Below are 19,564 nucleotides of genomic sequence, written 5' to 3' on the forward strand. Positions count from 1 at the left end.
AAAGACCTTTGGGTATCTGGTGGCATATTAGAAAATACTCCACTTTCTAAGATAATAGTTTCTCAAAACTCACCTGTCCCTGAGAATTGTCCAGAGCTCTCCACCCAGACAGGCTTCCATCAGCATGTACAGGTACTTGCTGTCTTTGAACGTCCTGTAGAGCCTGTTGTGGGCAAACAAGAAAATCAGAATAAATCCACGACACAAGCGAAGGCACCGAGCGTTCCCACTTCTCACAGACCACGCACTTCATCCCAGCAAGCAGCACAAGACCAAGGGGAATCTTTCAGAGTCAGTGTTACGTTTAAGGAGAATCATTTCAATGTCGCTTCTTGGGTGGGAAATATTTCAGCAGAACAAGATGGGCATCTGAGTGGTGAAGCGTATCATGGACCTCAGAAGAAGAGGTCATCGCTACTCTGGGTGCTAAATATAAAATCTGCCATTTCTAATGGCATAACCTGACACTTGGCTTTCCAGAGGTGCTTGAAAGAGAAGGTTTCCTACCATTTTTTATAACACCCATATTATCTTATTCTTCACACTACAGAGTCTGGCTGCAGATCTGCAGTCTCCCCTCCATCATCTCAAAGGAGCGTCACCCAATTTGTGCTTCGTTTCAGACCTTAAACCCACTGATATGGAGAGTTTAAAGACAACCTGCTGATGTGTAGGCATCTAAAACTGCTCTTCTTCTTCCAGTGATTGAATGTGGAGGAAAAACTGCCTAAAGGGATAGATGGCCAGGCTTTATGAACCCGTCCTCCTTCTCAAGTGCAATCTAAATTGTGCAGTAAAATCCATGCTCTGTGTTTAATATGACATATTAAACAAATGGAACTATAAAACTATGGAAATAAAAAAAGGGAATTCAGTATTAGCTGTTTAATTTAATTTTAATGTCGAACTACTTTTGTACTTCTTGTTACATGTGTGGGTATATATCGGTTCAGGTTGCCTGCAGGAATGAGCCTGCTCTATGTGGATACTGAAAAGGTTTCTTTGCAGCTGGACTGTTCAGAAATTAATTTTAAAAATCCGAGCTCCACAGCAAAAGGGGATGCTGAGGGATATTCTGTTATGGTGTAATTGCTGCATTCATGGGAGTTTCCAAGAATTAAAAACTAAAGGGCTGATACCACATGATATAAATTAAAACAGGTGGTTTTGCAGATTCTAGCTCTTCCCAGCTAGTGATAAATCCAATTATTAGTATCTTTTATGGACCTGTGTGATGGACCAGGGGGAAAACACAGCAGGACTTGGTTCCTTTCGAAGGCATTCAGTTAAATATTAACTTAAGGTACGTGGCAAAACAACCCGGCAGCTACAGCTTGGCTCCGATACGCTTTCACATCACGATGCTAGACAACATTTGTCTCCTGTCTGTGTTTGCATAGCATCCAGCACACAGCTTAGCAGCAGTTACCCGCTCTACTTTTGGCATGTTTAACAGAAAAAGATCCCAGCAGGCACAGCTGTGATGTAGGCAGGAGTTTGGGTACTGAATATGCTCGGTGCTTATCTACCTGGAAATATTCTGTAGCTAAAAGGTACTCTTTGCAGCCACAACAAAATTAAAAGGAAAAAAACCGAACCAGTGCTTCAGATCTTTCCTTACTCTAGTATTACCTATGTTGACATTTAAAATCTCAGTTACAATGTGCTTCTCAGAAAAAGTTGGAACAAACTTACTGACCATTTCACATGGTTAAAATTTATGGGTTTAACAAAAAAAAAATACTATTTCTTGCCAGTTGGACTAAACATAATTTATCTTAATAAACATTTCATCTTCCTTAAGGTTTACAGAAAACCTACATATTCAAGAATCCAAAATATGCATAACTAAATATTTTTAATTGCTCAGTAGTTTAAATGCTACTGAAATAAGGCATTACTTTCTCTAGCTAAGGTAGCACTGCTGAAAAATGGCTTTCCAGAAAACTTTATGGGCATTAAATCTGGCCTAAAACGTGCAGGAAAAAAAAAATCAGATATTATTTATCAACTGTAATGGAAGCAAAAAGCTTATACATGATCAAACCGCACTATTTCAGTAGATCAAGCCATCATAAGTTTGAAATGTCACAATATATGAATTGATTTTTTTATTCATTTTCTCATTCATCTAAATATTTGCAAATCCAGTGCAGACATCTACTGCTCAACGCTTGTTTGGCCCTTTACCAAACCCAGAGCATTTTGTTCTGTGAGATTCTTGGCTTATCTACGAGTAAATTTTATTTAGTCGTACTTGGACACTTCTGCTTCTTTTGGCTGGTTTAATGCATTTTAATCATCAAACCAAACTATTCTTCAAAGATTTTTAACAAAGAGTTTCATGACGAATTAAGAAAATAATTGAGTTCTTCGGGAGTTTTGGCTATCCTGTTCTGATATCCCGGATGTTGTGTCCTTTGCTCCAAGATCATTTTAAACCCACCTTTCACCCAACATCTCCAAACACAATTAATCTACCGAAGTCATAAGATTTCTATCTGTAGCACCCAGGAAAATATTATCCCAGCTGGGCCAAGAAAGGGTATAAACATGTTATGAATAATTTTAGGATAGTTACTATAAGACAACTTCAAATCCCCATGGACGTGCAAAAGAAGAAGTGAGGGGGAAAAGCAGACACAGAGTTTGATAAACCAGGCATTTTCTAGCTGCGGCATATGTAATAGCAAAAGGTTGGACTTCATGACTTAGAAAGGCCCTTCTCAGTGCAGGATTTCCACGGGGTATTAAAAACAGTCAATGGAGGCTTGTTACTATAAAGGATGGGATTTATTGCATGATATGGAAGGAAAAGACCTATGGCTAACGCATGCTTTTTTCACTTGCTGGCTGAAAGAATAAAAAGTGGGAATGAAGAAGCATTTATTTTATTAGCTATGAACATCAGTGGCTCCATTAAGAAATGTTTGCAGGCTCAAGCTTTTTATTTAGGAGAGAGTATTTCTGGAAATGGTGTCAAAATGTCCCTCCGCTTGGCTGGCCCCACACTTCACCTCCCTTTACATCCCCATCCTGAGACAGCTCAGGCTTCAGAAAAGAAATCTATAGGCTGAAATAGCCCACAAGGTATATTTGGCTCTAGCCTAGGTAACGGGGGCGTGTTTGTGAATCAAATATTCCAGCGTGAAGGAAACTGCAGCTGGGTAGGGTGTCAGGCTGCAGTTGTCACCCATGAATCAGAGGCGAAGCCGAGGGCTCTGGGGGAATCCCAGGGATCAGCCTGGGAAGGAAACACCCCCTCAGCAACTGACGGGCGGCCGTCCCGGCCAGGCGCTTGCCTTTGCATTTATCACAGGGGTTTGGTTTCACCCCTGGGTTAGGATGTCTCTCCGGAGCAATTTTGGGGAGCGGGGTTGATCTCCTCTGGCAAAAGTCAAGTGCTTCGGGCATTTCTTTGAGGGTGGGATGAAGCACCCTTCGCTTAGATGAGAGGCCGCCCTTTTAAATACCTCCAGCTCGGTGAAGGTATTTTGCATTTTTGACATTGCCCTGCCAGAGGTCCTCACCACCCACCACTCTTATCCTGACTTAAACCATTTCTGTTTCCTGCTGACAGATACTCACGGTCCTTGAAGAGTCAGAGAAATTTGCCATTAGGGCTAAAACAGGCAAAAATGCCTGGCACCTGATTTTATTCACTGAATAATTGCGTCTGCTTAGGTTTTGGGGAGAGGTATGGTTTTAGCGCATTTGCCCATGATGAGTCAAGGGACACTGAACTGGATTTATCTAATACACCCTAAGAAGAAGCGCTGGATACAACTTTTTATTCACATGGCAGCACGTGATCTCCAAAGATTAAACCCTGCCCTCCAGCTTCCCTTTGTGGGAAGGAAAATTCAGAAATTCAGAAAAAAGAGGGATATCAACTTTGGGCAGGGGCGATGCTGAGTCATGCTGTGCACGTCTACACGGAGCCTTGTCTGCCGGCATCGGCAAGCTCTGCCCAGGCTGCGGGCTCGTGGTGCGCTTGCTTCAGGAGCCACAAAGCCATGTGAGCGCAGCACAGGGTCAACACAAACCAGTTAAGAACATGAGTTTAGTTTAGGCTTGGGCAGATGTCCCCCATGGGCAGAGCAATCTCACATTGGCCTGGAGAAGACCTTATTTCGTGCACCGTGTCTGCAGTCCCTTACAGGGAAGCTATGGCTCAAGGGTTTTTTCTAGCAATGGATGGATTATTCCTGTGTGGTTTCACAAAATGCCGAGATCGGCTGGGCTTCGCTCTCCCGCGGCAGCGCGTAAGGCGGAGGGACGGTACCTCACGATGAAGTCCGAGTGCGCGCTCTGCATGATCTGCTTCTCTGAGCGGATGTGCTCCTGCTGCCTCGTGTCCACGATGTGACGTTTCTTCAGTATTTTCATGGCAAAGGTTTTCGTTTCTTCGCTTTTCAACTGGACCTGGGGTAAAGCAGGCAAACGCACCAGTGAGAAGCGGGGTGCGTCCCCCCACCAAGCTGTGACAGTCCAACTACATGGGGACCCGGCGATCCCACCACCCTACCCTGAAATACTTTCTCTCACCTCTTCGGTCATCAGTTTCCCTTCGTTATGAACCAGATTTCTAAATACTTGGCCTATCGCTATATTGAAAAGCCGTTTCTAAAACTCCATGTGTTTTAGGGAAAACCCAGCCGTCAGCGTAGTTGCAGGTCAGAAGGCATTGCTAGCTAATGTACAACTTTCACAGAGCCTTTTTCTATAGCCAGTAACAAATGCATCGGCTCTGGCAGGGAAATGCAGTCCTTGGATGTTTGTAGAGGATGAGCAGAGCTGGCTTTTCAACAGCACTGCTTGGTCACGTCTTTACTTTTAACCTTAAGCCTCAGCAACCTATTTTTAGCCTGATTTCCCAAGATGAGGTTGAAGGGAGTTGTTTGCTTGCTCGCCGGCGTAACCCTGGTAACTTCTGAACCCTGAGCCATCCCCAGCCTGCTCTGAGGGACCGGTACCCATCCCAAAGACAGCTGAAAGGCAGCCATCCTTTCCGTCTTGGCCATCCCCTCTTAGTCACCACCAAATGAGACAGGAACCTCATCATTGACCTACCAGGCCTCTTAGTTTGCTAAATTCCCCCAGCACCTGCTCACAATAATATTGCCAGTTAAATGCTTTTCCCCCTTTACAGTAAGAGGTGCCATTTGGCGACTTCTATTTTGGTTTTCTTGCAGGAATTTGGCTTCAGCCAGCAGACAAGCGGTTTGTCTGTCGTCAAGCCCCATCAGAAATCCAGCTTGCCTTTTAGGTTAGGAGACAACATTCATGCAATCGCAATTTGCTTAATGTAACTCTATTTTTCTGTTTTCTTGGTAACAGAAGTGTGGGCTGATATGAGACATGGCACCTTCCATGCTTTTCCCCAGCTGCACACCATAACCTCCAACAGTTTCCTCTGCATCTGCTTTGTTCATGTAATGGTTCAGGTCACAGAGAAAATGCAAGGAGGGATGGTATCCTCAGCATCCCGACTTTGTCAGAAATCAAACTGGTACTCCGATGTCCACAAAGACACATAACAGCTTAAGAAAATCAAACTCAAAAGGCGGATTCTCAGCTGTCAAAGAGATTTCCAACACTACAAGTGATTCAGAAATAAACCCTAATAAATGAGAGTCCGCCCATCTACAGCCAGAGTTTTCATCATTAAGTTCTTCAGTGTCTATCTATGTATGCATATATTTCTCTACCTGTTTTAAAACCATTTGGGGTTTCAGTCCCCAGATTTGTGGCTTCTTATTTTCCCCGCAGCCTCAAGCATTTCCAAGCCCACATGAAACTTTTCTTTTTCCAAAGGCGCTATTCTGCATTTCACACTGAGACTCATAATAATTATCTTTGCATGAAGCCTGTGTTTGCTGTTTAATCTTCAGGGAGACAGGGTACAAAGACCTAAACAATCCACATAAAATAAAGAAAAACATTTTTCCTCATCTGTGCAGTAGAGCTGCCCAGTTATTTATTGAACCGGTGCTACATGGCGCTGCCTTCGCTATGTGGTTTGACCACAGCTCAAAGCAGAAAGAAATTCTGCATTTATGGCAGACCGAAAGTGATAAAATCATTTTTGGTTCAGGGTTAGGGTTTGGGGTTTTTTTGATTTTTTTTTTTGTTTCATTTTGTATAAATGGCATATGGACCTTAGTTCAACTGTTTGAACTAAATTATTTGGTATTATCCCATCTAAATCAAACCAGACTGTTTCAGGGGAGCAGGGAGAGGACTGAGGTGGCACATATGGAATGAAGACATGGTGAAAGTTAGGGTAAAATCTGGCCTAGGCAGAATTCACCAACACTTGCAAGAAAAAATTAAGGTTTGGTATGACTAAGCATATGCTTCTGGAGAACTTATCCCTCTTGCTTTCAGGGTAATCCAGATTGCTTGGTTTCCCATCAGACCTGTCTATCTGGTGAAGGACAAGCACAATCAGCTGCCACACAAATTATTTCAAACAAAAGTCTGTGCAAATCCCTATTACATATTACTGATCAGATTTGTTTTCTTTCAGCTTTTATTTTTCAAGGTTAGGCTGTCCACAGACAAATAATAAATGAACAGTAGAACTGAGACAGTAGCTCCAGTAGCAAATCTGAACACTCCTCGGTCAATTTGGACAGGAAACATTAAGAAAAAAAAGGGTATTTAGCACTCTAAACTTACCTGAAACATAAATTCCTATTTTCCTAATGTTAATCTGCACTAGACATCAGTGTTAAAAATAAATGCAACCACCTGGTGAAGGCTCAGATGAATAAATTCCAATATTTTATAATAAAGGGTAGTATGAATAAATACCAGTATGTGCCGTTCTGGTATTATAATTTTAATACCATGGATTCTGACTACCTAATTTTTGTGTCTTTCATTAAAAAGGCTATTCCTTTTATTAACTACTGTTTTTTCAGGGATGCCTGGGCACATGATGGAGAGTCTGCGGAAGTAACCTGCTTTCCTATATGCACCTGCACATCTTCAAAATAAGTACAGGAAAGGAAATTACTATAAGGAAGCAGAAGGCTGTGGTTTTATTTGGTGTTTGATGATGTTATTGCTGCCACAGATGTTTAAATGTAGAACAATCAGGTGGTTACAATTAGCTAATGCAAGACTTTGACCTAATGCCACAAGAGAATTTAGATCCATTCCCTCCTGTCATGCTTCATAACGCAGAGTGTTTGAGAGGGAGGGGGGATTAATTTGCATTAAACGTGCTGATACACCAAAACAAGCTGCCAAGGTACAAAATCTAAGGCTTATATTTTGGATCACCTGGTTGTCCACCTGGAAAATGAACCCTGCAAACTTCTCCTCCTTCTTCAACATGCCTAGAGCCCTCCCCTTGCTTTGGTATTCCTGCCAAATGTGGTCATTGTGAGGATTATTTTTATGATGCAAAGCTGGGCAACTCCAGGTTGTTTCTATTATTCTTACAAACAGTAATTTTCAATATTAAGCTCATGACCGTTAATAAAAAAAAACAAAACCCCTATGTCTAATCCCAATCTCATTTCAAAAGTAGAGAAAAAATATCTAGGAGTCATCTGGACCTTTTATTAAAAAAAAAAAAAAAAAAAAAAGAAAGATAGAAAGATTAACATTGAGCAGATGAGAATGGACTGCTAAGAACACCCTGCTCTCCAACTGTAATGAGAAAAATAGCACAGGGAGCCACAGAAGCCATAAGGATTTTGACTCAGCTCAGAAGGTGGGGGGTACGCTCAGCCTCCCAAAGAAACACACCACAAAAATCTCCCAAATGCTTCAGAAAAGGGAAAAGCATGCAGTTTTCCATGGAAGGCAGTTTGCAAAGAAGCCACCCTTGCTACACAGCTCATGAGATCAGCTTTCACTCACTTGGAAGCACTTTCTTGTATTTCAAAGGTCCCGGGACCATTGATTCAGTGGAGACCTGCCAGAGCCTTGGGTTTCAATTGCTCTTCTCCAAAAGCAGCCGAGCCACTAAGAGGATCAACACAGAGTAACCACCAGCCTCCATCTCTCTCTCAACCTTTTTTTCTGCAAGTTAAAAGGATTTCTGGTCTCTTCCCTCCTCCTTTTTTCAATTCTCTCCTTGCATTGACCTTACCCAGTCATTGCCCTTTCATCAGCACAAAAGTCTCAAAAATTATCTCTCTCTTGGAGATTCAGTGCACTGATGCTAAGAGCAAACATCAAGGCCACTGTAAATGTCCACATTCAACCATAATATTAAAGTCACTTATCTGCTGAAAGGCCCAGTGGCAGGGAAAAATTAGAAATAAAATTCATGGCACTGAGTATACTCCTTCCCTTTCTCTCCACCTTCATACACACGTTTCAGCTTTCCATTTTATGTCCCTCTCATCACTAAGCTCTGGCACATGGTCTATGGCTGCAATTCTGCAGCCATACCATCCTTTCCAGTGCAATAATCCCCAAAACAGTGAACCCCAGTAACGCCGTAGTTACTACTGATGCTCTCCTCGTCACACTCCCTCCCTGTGAATCTGCTTGAGCTTTTACCTTCTCTGTTACAAATGAACCTCTGGAGGAGGATATAAGCCCTTTCAGTTGCGGAACAGGAAAACATTTTCTCTCCAAAACACAAGAAAATGCAATAGGAAGCATCGTTAAATAACGTCCAAACACAACCTTAAAGAGGTGACGTACAAAGTCAGAGACAGAACAGGTAAAATTAATTAGATTAGGTTCTGCAGGATTCTGATCCAGGAAATAACTGCATCTCAGTGACAAAAATAACAGCAGAAATGTTGTTTATAACTAAACGAGCCAACTGTGGAAGCAAAATAGAATAAGAAATAGTTGGTTTTATTTTGCATATATATGTATTTGCACAAGGATATAAAATACTTATAAAATATATATTGCATATATGTTTATATGCATACCTAATGTCAATATAAAATATATACATACATATATATGTTTTGCAAAATTGTCTGGTCCAAGCACTGCGGTGATAGGGCATCACACTCACATTTGTAGTATCACACTCACATGTGAAGCTGTGGCTGTATCTTCGACTGCCAGGTATTACCTGGACAGGGCTACATGGGAAGAGTCACACTCCTCCATCTCTTAGCCCCTTCCTACTGCATGAGCTCACGGCGATTGTCAACCTCCTGAAGAGGCAGCTATTCCTCTCCCCCACGTGTGACACCCATCGGGACCTCTGAAGCAAGGACGCCCCGCAACATCGGGGTGGACACGAGTTGAAGTGAGCGGCTTTCCTCCGTGCCAGCCCCACGGCCGCCCTCTCCCTGTGTGCCTTGTGGTTGTGTGGGAAGCATCAGCCAGCCGGTGTCCTGGCCTTTGGCTGCGCTTTAGTGCCGTGCCCCGTTCCCATGTCACCAGGTGGGTTTTTGGCAGCCTGAGTCACCATGACAAAGCTACCCCTGAGTGACCCCAAACAGATGGGTCACTATCTGAAAATACTTTCAAGGAGGAGTTGCCTTGAAGAGGACATGAGGCTGCAGCAGGGAAACAGGCTTCATTTTCCTGCTAATCAGTTGAATTCACAGGACTACCTTTAACTTTTCAGCATTGAGAAAATAATGCTGCTTCAAGAAAGAAGCTTTAAAAAGCCCATTAGGAAGTGGGTGAAGATGTCTTGGTAGCGAGTTGAGCAGAAGAGGAATGCTACAAGACTGGGACAAGATGCAAACACAGGGGAGAAGAGGAAGAGAAAAGAGGAGAAGGAGAGATGGAGAGGAGAGGAAGGAGAAGGACAAGAGAAAGAGATCCAACCTCTCTTGCTTTTCCAAGTCCTTGTTTCGTTAGACCTCAGCTGGCTTCTCCTTTTACTTATATGAAAATGCTGGAACCGCTCCAAAGGTGTTGTTTTGCTTTATGGTGTATAAACTTCTGCAACTTCCAAAACACACAGTGCACTCGAGGCCTGAGGTGTATTTTTTTTTTTTAACATGGCTATAATTCACAAATAAATATGGTTTTACACCTTAGCGCTTTTTCAGACTTTCTGAGAAAATGGATATCAATGAGACAGAATCCAGACCTTGACGGAAAAAAGAGTAAATGGGTGTATCTTTATGTTTCTTACCCTTCCTCTTTCTCTGCCTTTATTTACTAAAAATCATATATATGTATTATATACAGTCTGCAATGTGAGCAATTTCCGTGCAACTGCAGTGAGAGCTGAACTGATACAATGCAAGCTGACCTTGAGAAACTGTAAACGTTAATAAATATTTACCAGAATGTAGGACAATCCCCCAAAGAAGGATTTATTTTCAGTGAAGACTAGTGAGGTGCCCGAACCTTGCCACACCTAGGCTGAGGATATGCTATTTTAACTGCATCTATCTCACTCACGCCTGGTCATCTTCTATTCCTGCACGATCTTCTTCTAGGAGAAAATAGCAAAGAACTTCTGATTTTCTGAATTCCCATTTACCCCAGATGTGCCTGTGCATTACATCTCTTGCATGGCTGTGGGTTTTCCAAGAAGCCCTACAATTAAGTTTTCTTCTTCAAGGAGCTGCTACAGATAGTATTTGCCACTATGGTACCCTATGCAGACCCCTGAAGCCATGAAAGAATGACAGACCCAAGGGCATGAAAGCAGAGCCGAACACATATTTATATTTATAGTTTATCCTTCCTTCATTTTGGCAGCTACGTAGAGGTTACAACTGGAATGGTGTTTGCCACTCAAAAATCTCCAGATTTCTTCTCACTGATATAATGGAGGTATTTGAACGTGAACTTTCACAGCGTCTGGACACCGCACTCACAAAAACCTTGCTCAGGAGCCTTTTCTGATGATCTTCAAGGGAACTGGCCGGGCTCCCAGGTAAATGGGTACACACAGGGAGCGGAGTTTGTGCAACTAAAAAATATTTCATTTACTCTGGACATGTGGCTTCTTCCTAAACATATGGTAACGGTGAGCTTTTAGGAGCTGGACAGAAGCTTTTCTTGAACTCTTGTGTCCACGAATCACAGACAAGTTTCCTGTTGCTCGTATCTCCCGTTGAACTACCTATGTGGGCACAGCAACACCTCTATAATGACAAGGATGCTTTTCCAAAGGGCTTTTGCTAGCTGTGCATTTTGCTATATGCATGTTATTCGGATATAAGGGAGCCAGAAATCTGTGCTATCACAAAACATGAATATCTTCGTATCACATTAAATAATAACCAGCTCAACCGCAGTGTTTGGGAACTGAAGTGCAAATGCTTTTGCTTGCTGAGTATGTCCAAGGTCCTTTATTTTCCACCGTTTCCCAGCTAGATGCATTCAAACCAACAAAAATAGCAGCAGCTGTTGCTGAGCGCAGCACTTGCAAGCTGAGCTCGCCTAATCCCAACAGCTGAACTGCTGCACGAACAAAGTGGCAACTTCTCCCCCCCCCCAGCAAGAGAGTACAGCGTGCTTTTAGTAATATATTTATGTTCTTCCAGGATGAAACAGATTTCCCTGTAATAATATTCTTTGCCTTATAACTTGCTTTCTTGTCAGTGTTTCTTTTTTTTAGGCAAGGGTGGGAATATCTTGCTCATATTTATGCCTCAAAGCCTACTGTGGTGCTCAGTATTGCAGATCTCTCCGTTAGGCTTTTGAAAGCTCTTTACACATCTCCTCAAGGCCAGATTCAGCCACTCTCCTGACCTAAGGCTTAGAGAGAAAATGTAGTTTGCATATCCAAATTATAAACAGGCTACACGATGCTTCTCACTATATTCTTTCCACCCCGTGCTCAACATCGTGTTAGTTTTGCGTTAGCTGCATGCTGCGTGTGAGCAGGCACGGCGACTGGAGTGGGTTAGGCTGGAAAATAAGTCAAGACTGAAAAAAAAAAGGCCTAGGATGGAAAGAAAAATCACAGAGTGAAAATTAAGTCTTTAAGATATACTGTAGGCTGGAATTTTGAAAGATGAATCAAGAATTAATTACAAGTGGGCAGCAGGATGGAAACTGTTCATGACAGTGACCTTATTTTCTTTGAAAAAGTCTAGATTCAACTGGTTGCAAAACACTAAATATCATCTCACAATCTGACTGCTATGGGACTCTACAGGAAAATAAATTGCAAAATTACACTCTGTGAATACACCCAAGTATAGACTAAAAAATGCACAGTCCTTAGAAAACCTCAGCTATTTAACAACTAAAGTTGCTTAATCAAATACTCAACTGTGCTAAAAACCTGTAATTCTATGTTTTGATCCTTGTACCGAAAATTGATATTCAACGCTCGACAACATGCACAACTAAGTTTTTTATAAGCAAAGGCGTTGGGAAATATATTAAAATTTGTGTCTTTCTATAAAGCCCAGAAGTAAATATTATTTTTCAAAAATGTCTAGAAGGAAAAGGCTGAGAAGCAGTGAGGAGTGTAAACTGTTTCATGCATAAAATCATTCCAATAAAAAGTAAATAGCAGAGGAAGGGTTATATAGCTAAAATATGCAAACCAAATGGAAAAACTCACTACTGTGGTTTCTTGAAAATATCACATGAACCTAAACTCTCCAACCCCATACATGATCCTGCCCCACTCCCGAGTTTGGCTTTGTCCACAATATAACACCTACTTTTACATCTTATTCCTGCCTCCAACTGGAGCTCAAGCCTCCAGCTTGACAGCTCATATCCTGATTTGGCCTCTGACAATATTTGATGGGGTACAGACGGCATCTCATCCTTCCAAACTTTGACAACATCCCTTCCGTTAACAGACAAGCCCCGACAATATGTGTCCATCTACAAAGGATATATTTAATTCCATAAGGAATTAAAAATCAAAGGAAAAATGAAAAAATAGCTCCGCAGTGGTCCAGCCCCATCTGATGGTATCATTAAAATTCAGCAGCCTGCATATAATTAAAAAGGGCCAAATGTTTATAACCAGCATTTTGCTCAGCTCCACAGCAGTAGTTTCATTGTCAGACGAATGTGGGATTTACTCAGGTACCTGATCTTCAGATCCCTCACTTACATCTCAGTTTCCTCATGGTGATGGCACCCATAATACCCATTCTTTCAAAAGGAAGGAGGCCAAAGGATTCCTGACAATTAAAAATAAAAATTAAGAGATTTCAAAGAGAGGATTGATCTTTCTAATAAAAAGCTTCGTAATAGCTGGAACAAAAGGATAGCTATACAATTGGAAATTTCCACTAATATATATCTGAATTATGCATCCGTCAGTGTATTGGAAGACAATTATGGCGGGTTTTTTCCTCACCATCTAATTAATTCACTAATGGTTTTGTTTACAAAACAGGCTAGAGGCTATAATAAATTTGATTGCACTTCATAATCTGTGGCCAGATTTCTCTTAAAAGACACATAAAAATGAAAAATGCTGTACTGTCCATTTTAAAAAGGTCTTGTATAGCTTCAGTAAAACATGGCTGAAACTAAGGCTTCGTTTTTATGTGTATGTCTTTATTAGTCTCCATATTGTAAAGGAGTTTAGTTTTTAGTGGCCACCATCAAGCCAAAAGGACTTCAAGGAGGTCTGTCTAGTATATGGCACCACAAAACACTTTCTTTAATGGCTTGGATTATGAAATAAGAAGAATGTTATTAACTTTGCACCTATTAAAATCAAACCAGAAAGGGCTGGGAGCACTTTTGAGAAGAGCAAGGGAATTCAAACTGATTTTTACAAACTGAAGCGATGACTTGAAGTAAAAGGGACACCATTTAGTAGTGGCAAAGTGCTGCCCCTAGTTGTCCAGCTCTACCTGAACAGAGGAAGGTCCAGGTTGGACTAACGTGTCTGCTTTGGGCATTGCTCCAAAGAGGTAGGAGCCAGCTGGAGCCTGAGGAACAAGAAGGATCACAGGCCTAGAAAGCATGGATTCGATGTAAAGCTCAAAAGAAGCACATTTATTTTTTTAAAGAAAAGAGTTCTTTAGGTTCACATGGTAATGGTCTTGTCCTGGTTTTGTTAATTTTCTGTCTAGTAGCTGGTATAGTGTTGTGGTTTGGATTTAGTATGAGAACAGTGTTGATAACACCCTGATGTTTTCAGTTGTCGCTAAGTAATGTTTAGACTAAGTCAAGGATTTTTCAGCTTCTCATGCCCAGCCAGCAAGAAGGCTGGAGGGGCACAAGAAGTTGGGAGGGGGCACAGCCAGGGCAGCTGACCCAAACTGGCCAACAGGGTATTCCATACCATGTGATGTCATGCCCAGTATACAAACTGGGGGGAGTTGGCCTGGGGGGGGATCGCTGCTTGGGAACTGACTGGGCACTGGTTGGCGAGTGGTGAGCAATTGTGTTGTGCATCACTTGTTTTGTATATTCAAAATTTTTATTATTACTGCCATTTTCTTATTGTTATTATTATCATCATTAGTTTCTTCCTATCTGTTCTATTAAATTGTTCTTATCTCAACCTACGAGTTTTACCTTTTTCCTTCCAATTCTCTCCCCTATCCCACTGCGTGGGAGGGGGAGTGAGTGAGCGGCTGTGTGGTGCTTAATTGCTGGCTGGGGTTAAACAACTACAGGTCTTCAAATACATACAACCCAACCTTAAGGACTGTATGTATTTGTATTTCAAGCCTACTACAGGCTACAGCAGGGAGTTGTTAAATATTAGGAAAAACCTTCCTGGGAATCTCCTTCCCCAAAGACTTCAACAACAAATTAGGGAAAACTGGACAGAAGTGGTTAGGTATATTTGACTCTGCCTTGATGACGACCTCTTTAGGTCCCTTCCAGTCCAAGGTTTAATGACCTTATGGTTGAAATACATGCTCTAAGTGCCACCGACTTCTGCAAAACTGCTCAACGTTAGAAGATATGATTAAATGTTTTGTCAAGGCAGGGCTAAAAAATGAGACTGTCCTTAATCTGCCTATTGCCTGCTGCCTTCAGCATGTCCCAAGCCATATGTTACCCGTAGGAGTGCAGAAGGCACAGCTCCCTCCAAGCTTGCATACATGCAAGGACAGCAGGTAAGTCTGTAGGTTTTCACTGGTGTATCTCTCCTGAGAAGTGAACAAAGATGTAGCTAAAACCAAGTCTCAATCAAGCTTGCGATGGGGTGTGGAGAAAATATATTATTTTTGCAATTTTATAACAAGAAGAGTGATTTAAAATCTCCTTCTCCCATTGCTGAGTGATTGTTGGAAGCGATAACAGCGTAAACCAATATAACAAAAAGGCACGTGTTGAGGCGTGGACCTGATTTTTAGTGCTCAGCCTGTAAAACCTGTGCTCAGCCATCACCTACATGAACTGATTTCACAGCAATAATGACTCTAACCCCCTGTGTTCAGATACTCCAATACATTTATTTCAGAGCTGTCTAAAATAATCTTGATTTAAATCCAAAACAACTGACCTGGGGCAGATGATTAGAAACACAGGACTTAAATTGAAAGGAAATTAAAGAACAAAGACAAGAGCAATAAAGTTCAGGAGAGATGAATTATGAAGGCTGAGGACACCTGACCTACATCCCTGCTCTCTGCAAAGTGATGCTTTGTGGGACATGAACCCGAGATGACATTCCCTGCTCCAACGTATTATTGAGGCATCTGGATCCCAACACAGAAGAGGCTCAACTGGCACAGTACTGAGAAGCTGAGTTGCAAAAAATAGTGGATGCATCTGCTAATCTGTGCTATTAAAAACCAAGAAGTCACTCCTACTGTTTTCCTTCTGCCCTGCTAAGGGCACCGGCTGGGCAAGCCGTGTCCCAGAGCAGCTTGCATCTACTTGGCAGCCCTCTGAAATGTGGGAGGGTTGTCCTAGGAATGTGGCACCGCCAGCCCTGGGCAGACTGTGGTCTCTCCAACCCGCCTGTTTGCTTTTCAAACACTGAGGATCACACAGGTCCTGCTGTAAGTGAACAAAAGTCTTTATTTGCTCTTGCTCCAGTGGCAGAGCTGATGCCCATCTAAAATAGCACAGCCACTACTCAGCTGGCTTCTCCCCTTGAGAGAAGCCTGGATAAAAGTTGATTACATAGTTCAGTTGGGGATGAAGAAGGAGAACAGCATCCATAAGGACAAGGCATGTTGCAAGAGGCATCAAAAACCTGAGCAAATGATGTACAACACCAATGCAAATCTGTTGGAAATGTCTCTTGACATATAAAAAATAAAACTACCTAGAAAAGCAAGACAAAAAGATATTTCCACACGTAATCTCCATAGAATTGAAAATAATTTAAATTTTAGGCTGTCTCGCCTAAAAGCCAGGTACTTGTGTATGAATGCATTGAAGGGCTGACCTCTCCAAACAGCCAGCATTCACAGAGGTGTCTGGAAAACCAGCCTATATTGATATAAACCACATCTGGAAATTAAAACGCAGACCAATGGCAGCGTTATTCCTTCTTGGCCAGCAAGACACAAACTAAGCCCTAGACATTCCAGTTTCCAACCAGACACCACCAGTTGCCCTCCTGAAGGGTACTGAGATGCCCTGGGGGGGCTTGCCCACAGTGGCCAAGGTTAAGCTATAAAAATCCCCTTCCTTGCAATGTACTTTGTTTGATCAATTTTACTCTTGGAAAGTGCAAAAATGTGAATGTCTTCCAGGAACAAATTCCAGTGCTGCTACGAGCTACTGTAACACACTCAGGCAATAAAAGAGTCAATTCCTCTGACATGTTTTGCATTAGTTAATTTTTTAGCCTTAAATTATAAAACATAATTTTCATGGAGAAGATAGAAGATCATGAAACAAGATGTAGCAATTCTAGGCTCAGTTTTGACAAAAAGTGTATTTTCTTGTTTTAATAACAAAAATAATAAAATCCGGAGTGTTAAGCTAAACTTTTAGATATCTTTTATCCTTCTATGTGTAATTCAGCATTATTTAAGAACTACAGAAAATGACCTTAACCAGCATTTCCCTGCTTAGGAGAGCAGGGGCAGTGTGTTAAACCCACTGCTGAAGAAAACCCCGACGAGGTGATGGAAATGTTCCTCCCATCTGTGGCTGCGTAGGTGGCACCAAGGCTTCTTGAAGGCTTCTGAGATTTGGACACCTCCTAAGAATTAAATATCTCTACCTGACTGTGATCTGATACATTGAAGGGACAGAACACGTCCACTCCTGCTCTTCCTCACACCTGGCCAAGTGTCATGCTTCGCTAAGATTTCAAGACATCGGTATCTTAAAGCTTCCAAATTAATTCTGTAAGCATCTAGAGGTAGAGGACTGGGCCACGGCCATCAATAACAGTCTGATTTGCTTCCATATCTGTGTGGTTTGAGGGTTCCATAAGCAATACCTCATGAAGACAAAGTCACACACCTTCCCAGGAACATCTTGAGGTTTTCAAACATCTTGAAAGCATGTGTCAAAAAAGGCTTAACAATGAAAACAAACCTCATAAGCTCCTTCACAAGATTCAAGACAAGCCCCAAACTGGTGGGTCCCTCACTACAGGTCACCTCCGGCAAAGAAGCAAGCGGTGATGTTAATTTAGGAGACAAATCTCCTGAGCTTTATGCTGTTGTCAACTGAGGGTGAAGGGCCTTCCAAAGGGAGGTTGTGTGTGACGCAAATTCAACTCCTGCTCTAAAGCACCCTCAGCAGCAGATGACTATAGAAGGAGTGGGAAAAGGAGAGCCTTCCCAGGCTATGGGTGAGCTCCTGTAACTCTCTTCCAAAACAACAGTTGCTAATATCAGACAAACAAGTAAATAAATAATGAATCCAAACCCCATGAATGGACCACTGTTCTCATGGACATGCTCTCCTCTGCATGATTTTACATACATCCGAACAGGAAAAGTCAGAAATAAATCACATGGAAGAGCGAGTTGCACTTCTAACACAGATTTTACCCGTTACATCACAACTAATCACCAAAACACTTCATTTTGCTGGTTTTCTAATTCCCAGCACTATGGGTGCGTTTAGCTCCCACAAGGTTACAGAGTGGGGATTTCCCCAAAATTCGTGCTGGCAGCAGTAACTCTGTTCCTTTTTCTGCCCCTAACATACAGAAGTTCCTAACATACTGTACTGGTGTCCAGTATCAGAGGCTCCTCAGTGGTCAGCACTGTGACGTAAACTAAACTCCCTCTTTCTGTTATCATGTAAATACAAAAACTTATATTATAAACGAGTCATGCAACGGCTGCCATTTCAGTCTCCTCCCGCTCAGGCTTTGTTTTAATAAAGACTGCAGAGCTCTAAATCCAAGCAGAGCAAAAAGCAAGCTCAGATTTTGTCCTTTCTCTAAAACTCTGCAAAAAATAAGTAGTTTTCTGTGAAGTGTTGTCATAGTTCAGACATTGAATGTACAGCTTTCATGATAACCAAGCAGCACTATCTCTAGACCTGAATTAGAAACTGCTTAGAGAAGACATCGTACTGTTACTCCAGTTTTGGTTAAGTAAGATTTTAGATTGCTCTTTCAATCTTAGCACTCAACAGCCACACAATTCTTCAGCTTGTTTTTAAAAGGCGATCAATGCCATAAACATAGAACCACTTGGAGAGAGAAGACGTGTGCTCCTCTCTCAACCTAGTACATAAATTCTTCTTGGTTACTGCAAAGCATTCATTCCTACCTTTTTATTTACCAGGAAATGTAATTCAGCTTTCTTCAACCATTAGAAAATATGTAATCCCACCACATAATTTTCTTCCAGTTATTCGGGTGTAATAACAAAGAAAAATTAAAAGACTTGTAACACAGTACTTATTCTAGGATATCACACAAACTTCAAAGAAGAAAAGGTTACCTACCAGCTCAACTCGTCCAAACCCTCCGACTCCAAGGGTGTCAATGATGTTGAAATCAGACAGTTTCAGGTTGGCGAAGAAGGCAGCTTCGGCTTCGTATCTGGATTTTTTTATGCGAAAAAACGGAAATTTCTTAGAGGTGCAAACATGAGTACTGCGCAATACCATACCCGAATGGCATGAGCGTGGAACAGCCTTTACCTGCTTAATTTCCATCTTATCTCTTACAGTTTGCTTTCATTCACATTCATCGTTGCTGGTCCCAATTATAGCATCGCTCCGATGTGCACAGTTTTCCAAGTGACAAAAGCAAACGTACCTACTGCATGCCTACAATACAAATGTCTGGTACTGCAATTCAGCTCCAGCTACCCAGCAAATGCTACATTTTGACATTTTCTATTGATCTTCTTGTGGGTGGTTTTTTTTTAGTGTCTTTAAGTATTTTTGGAAGATAAAGTCTCTCACAGGAGTTTCTCTTATCCACAGGCTGGCAGTAGTTTCTATAAATGTTTATTGAAAGTGGCAAGATCATTAAGGTCCCTGGAGAGAAATCACAGCCAGGTTTTATGAAATCAGATCCGATAAGCTGCGGGCTGGTGTGCAAATGCCTGAAATGAATGACTTCAGTCACATATCAACATTCCTGTAAGAATATCTTCACTTCTTTTCCTCCTATAAACTCACTTGGAGTAGACGTCCCAACCCAGGAGGTCCCAAAATCCAGATGCTCTCTCTTAAGCCCATGTCCAACTGGCTCGCAACACAAGTTCACCAAGCCCTTGACTAAGGAAGCATGCAAATTGAACACATGCAAGCCTGCCAAAATAAGCTTCCCATGACT

At 41.9% G+C, this 19,564-nt stretch overlaps 1 protein-coding gene across 5 annotated transcripts in view; it reads right to left on the reverse strand.

The window, feature by feature from the left end:
- Positions 1–19,564, reverse strand: part of PRKG1 (protein kinase cGMP-dependent 1) — a 521,708-nt gene that overhangs the window by 15,702 nt on the left and 486,442 nt on the right. For 3 of the 5 annotated variants that reach the window (XM_069795904.1, XM_069795903.1, XM_069795905.1), the window contains 3 exons: positions 18,724–18,820; positions 4,286–4,425; positions 74–163 (listed from right to left, as the gene is read on the reverse strand). In XM_069795904.1, the coding sequence (XP_069652005.1) occupies positions 74–163; positions 4,286–4,425; positions 18,724–18,820 (327 nt within the window). Of the gene's footprint in view, positions 1–73; positions 164–4,285; positions 4,426–4,548; positions 4,696–18,723; positions 18,821–18,921; positions 19,402–19,564 lie in introns of those variants that run through there. The other 2 variants (XM_069795907.1, XM_069795906.1) reach the window with 2 other exon arrangements.

Source organism: Haliaeetus albicilla, chromosome 11, assembly GCF_947461875.1.
Source record: "Haliaeetus albicilla chromosome 11, bHalAlb1.1, whole genome shotgun sequence".
NCBI classification, from domain to species: domain Eukaryota; kingdom Metazoa; phylum Chordata; class Aves; order Accipitriformes; family Accipitridae; genus Haliaeetus; species Haliaeetus albicilla.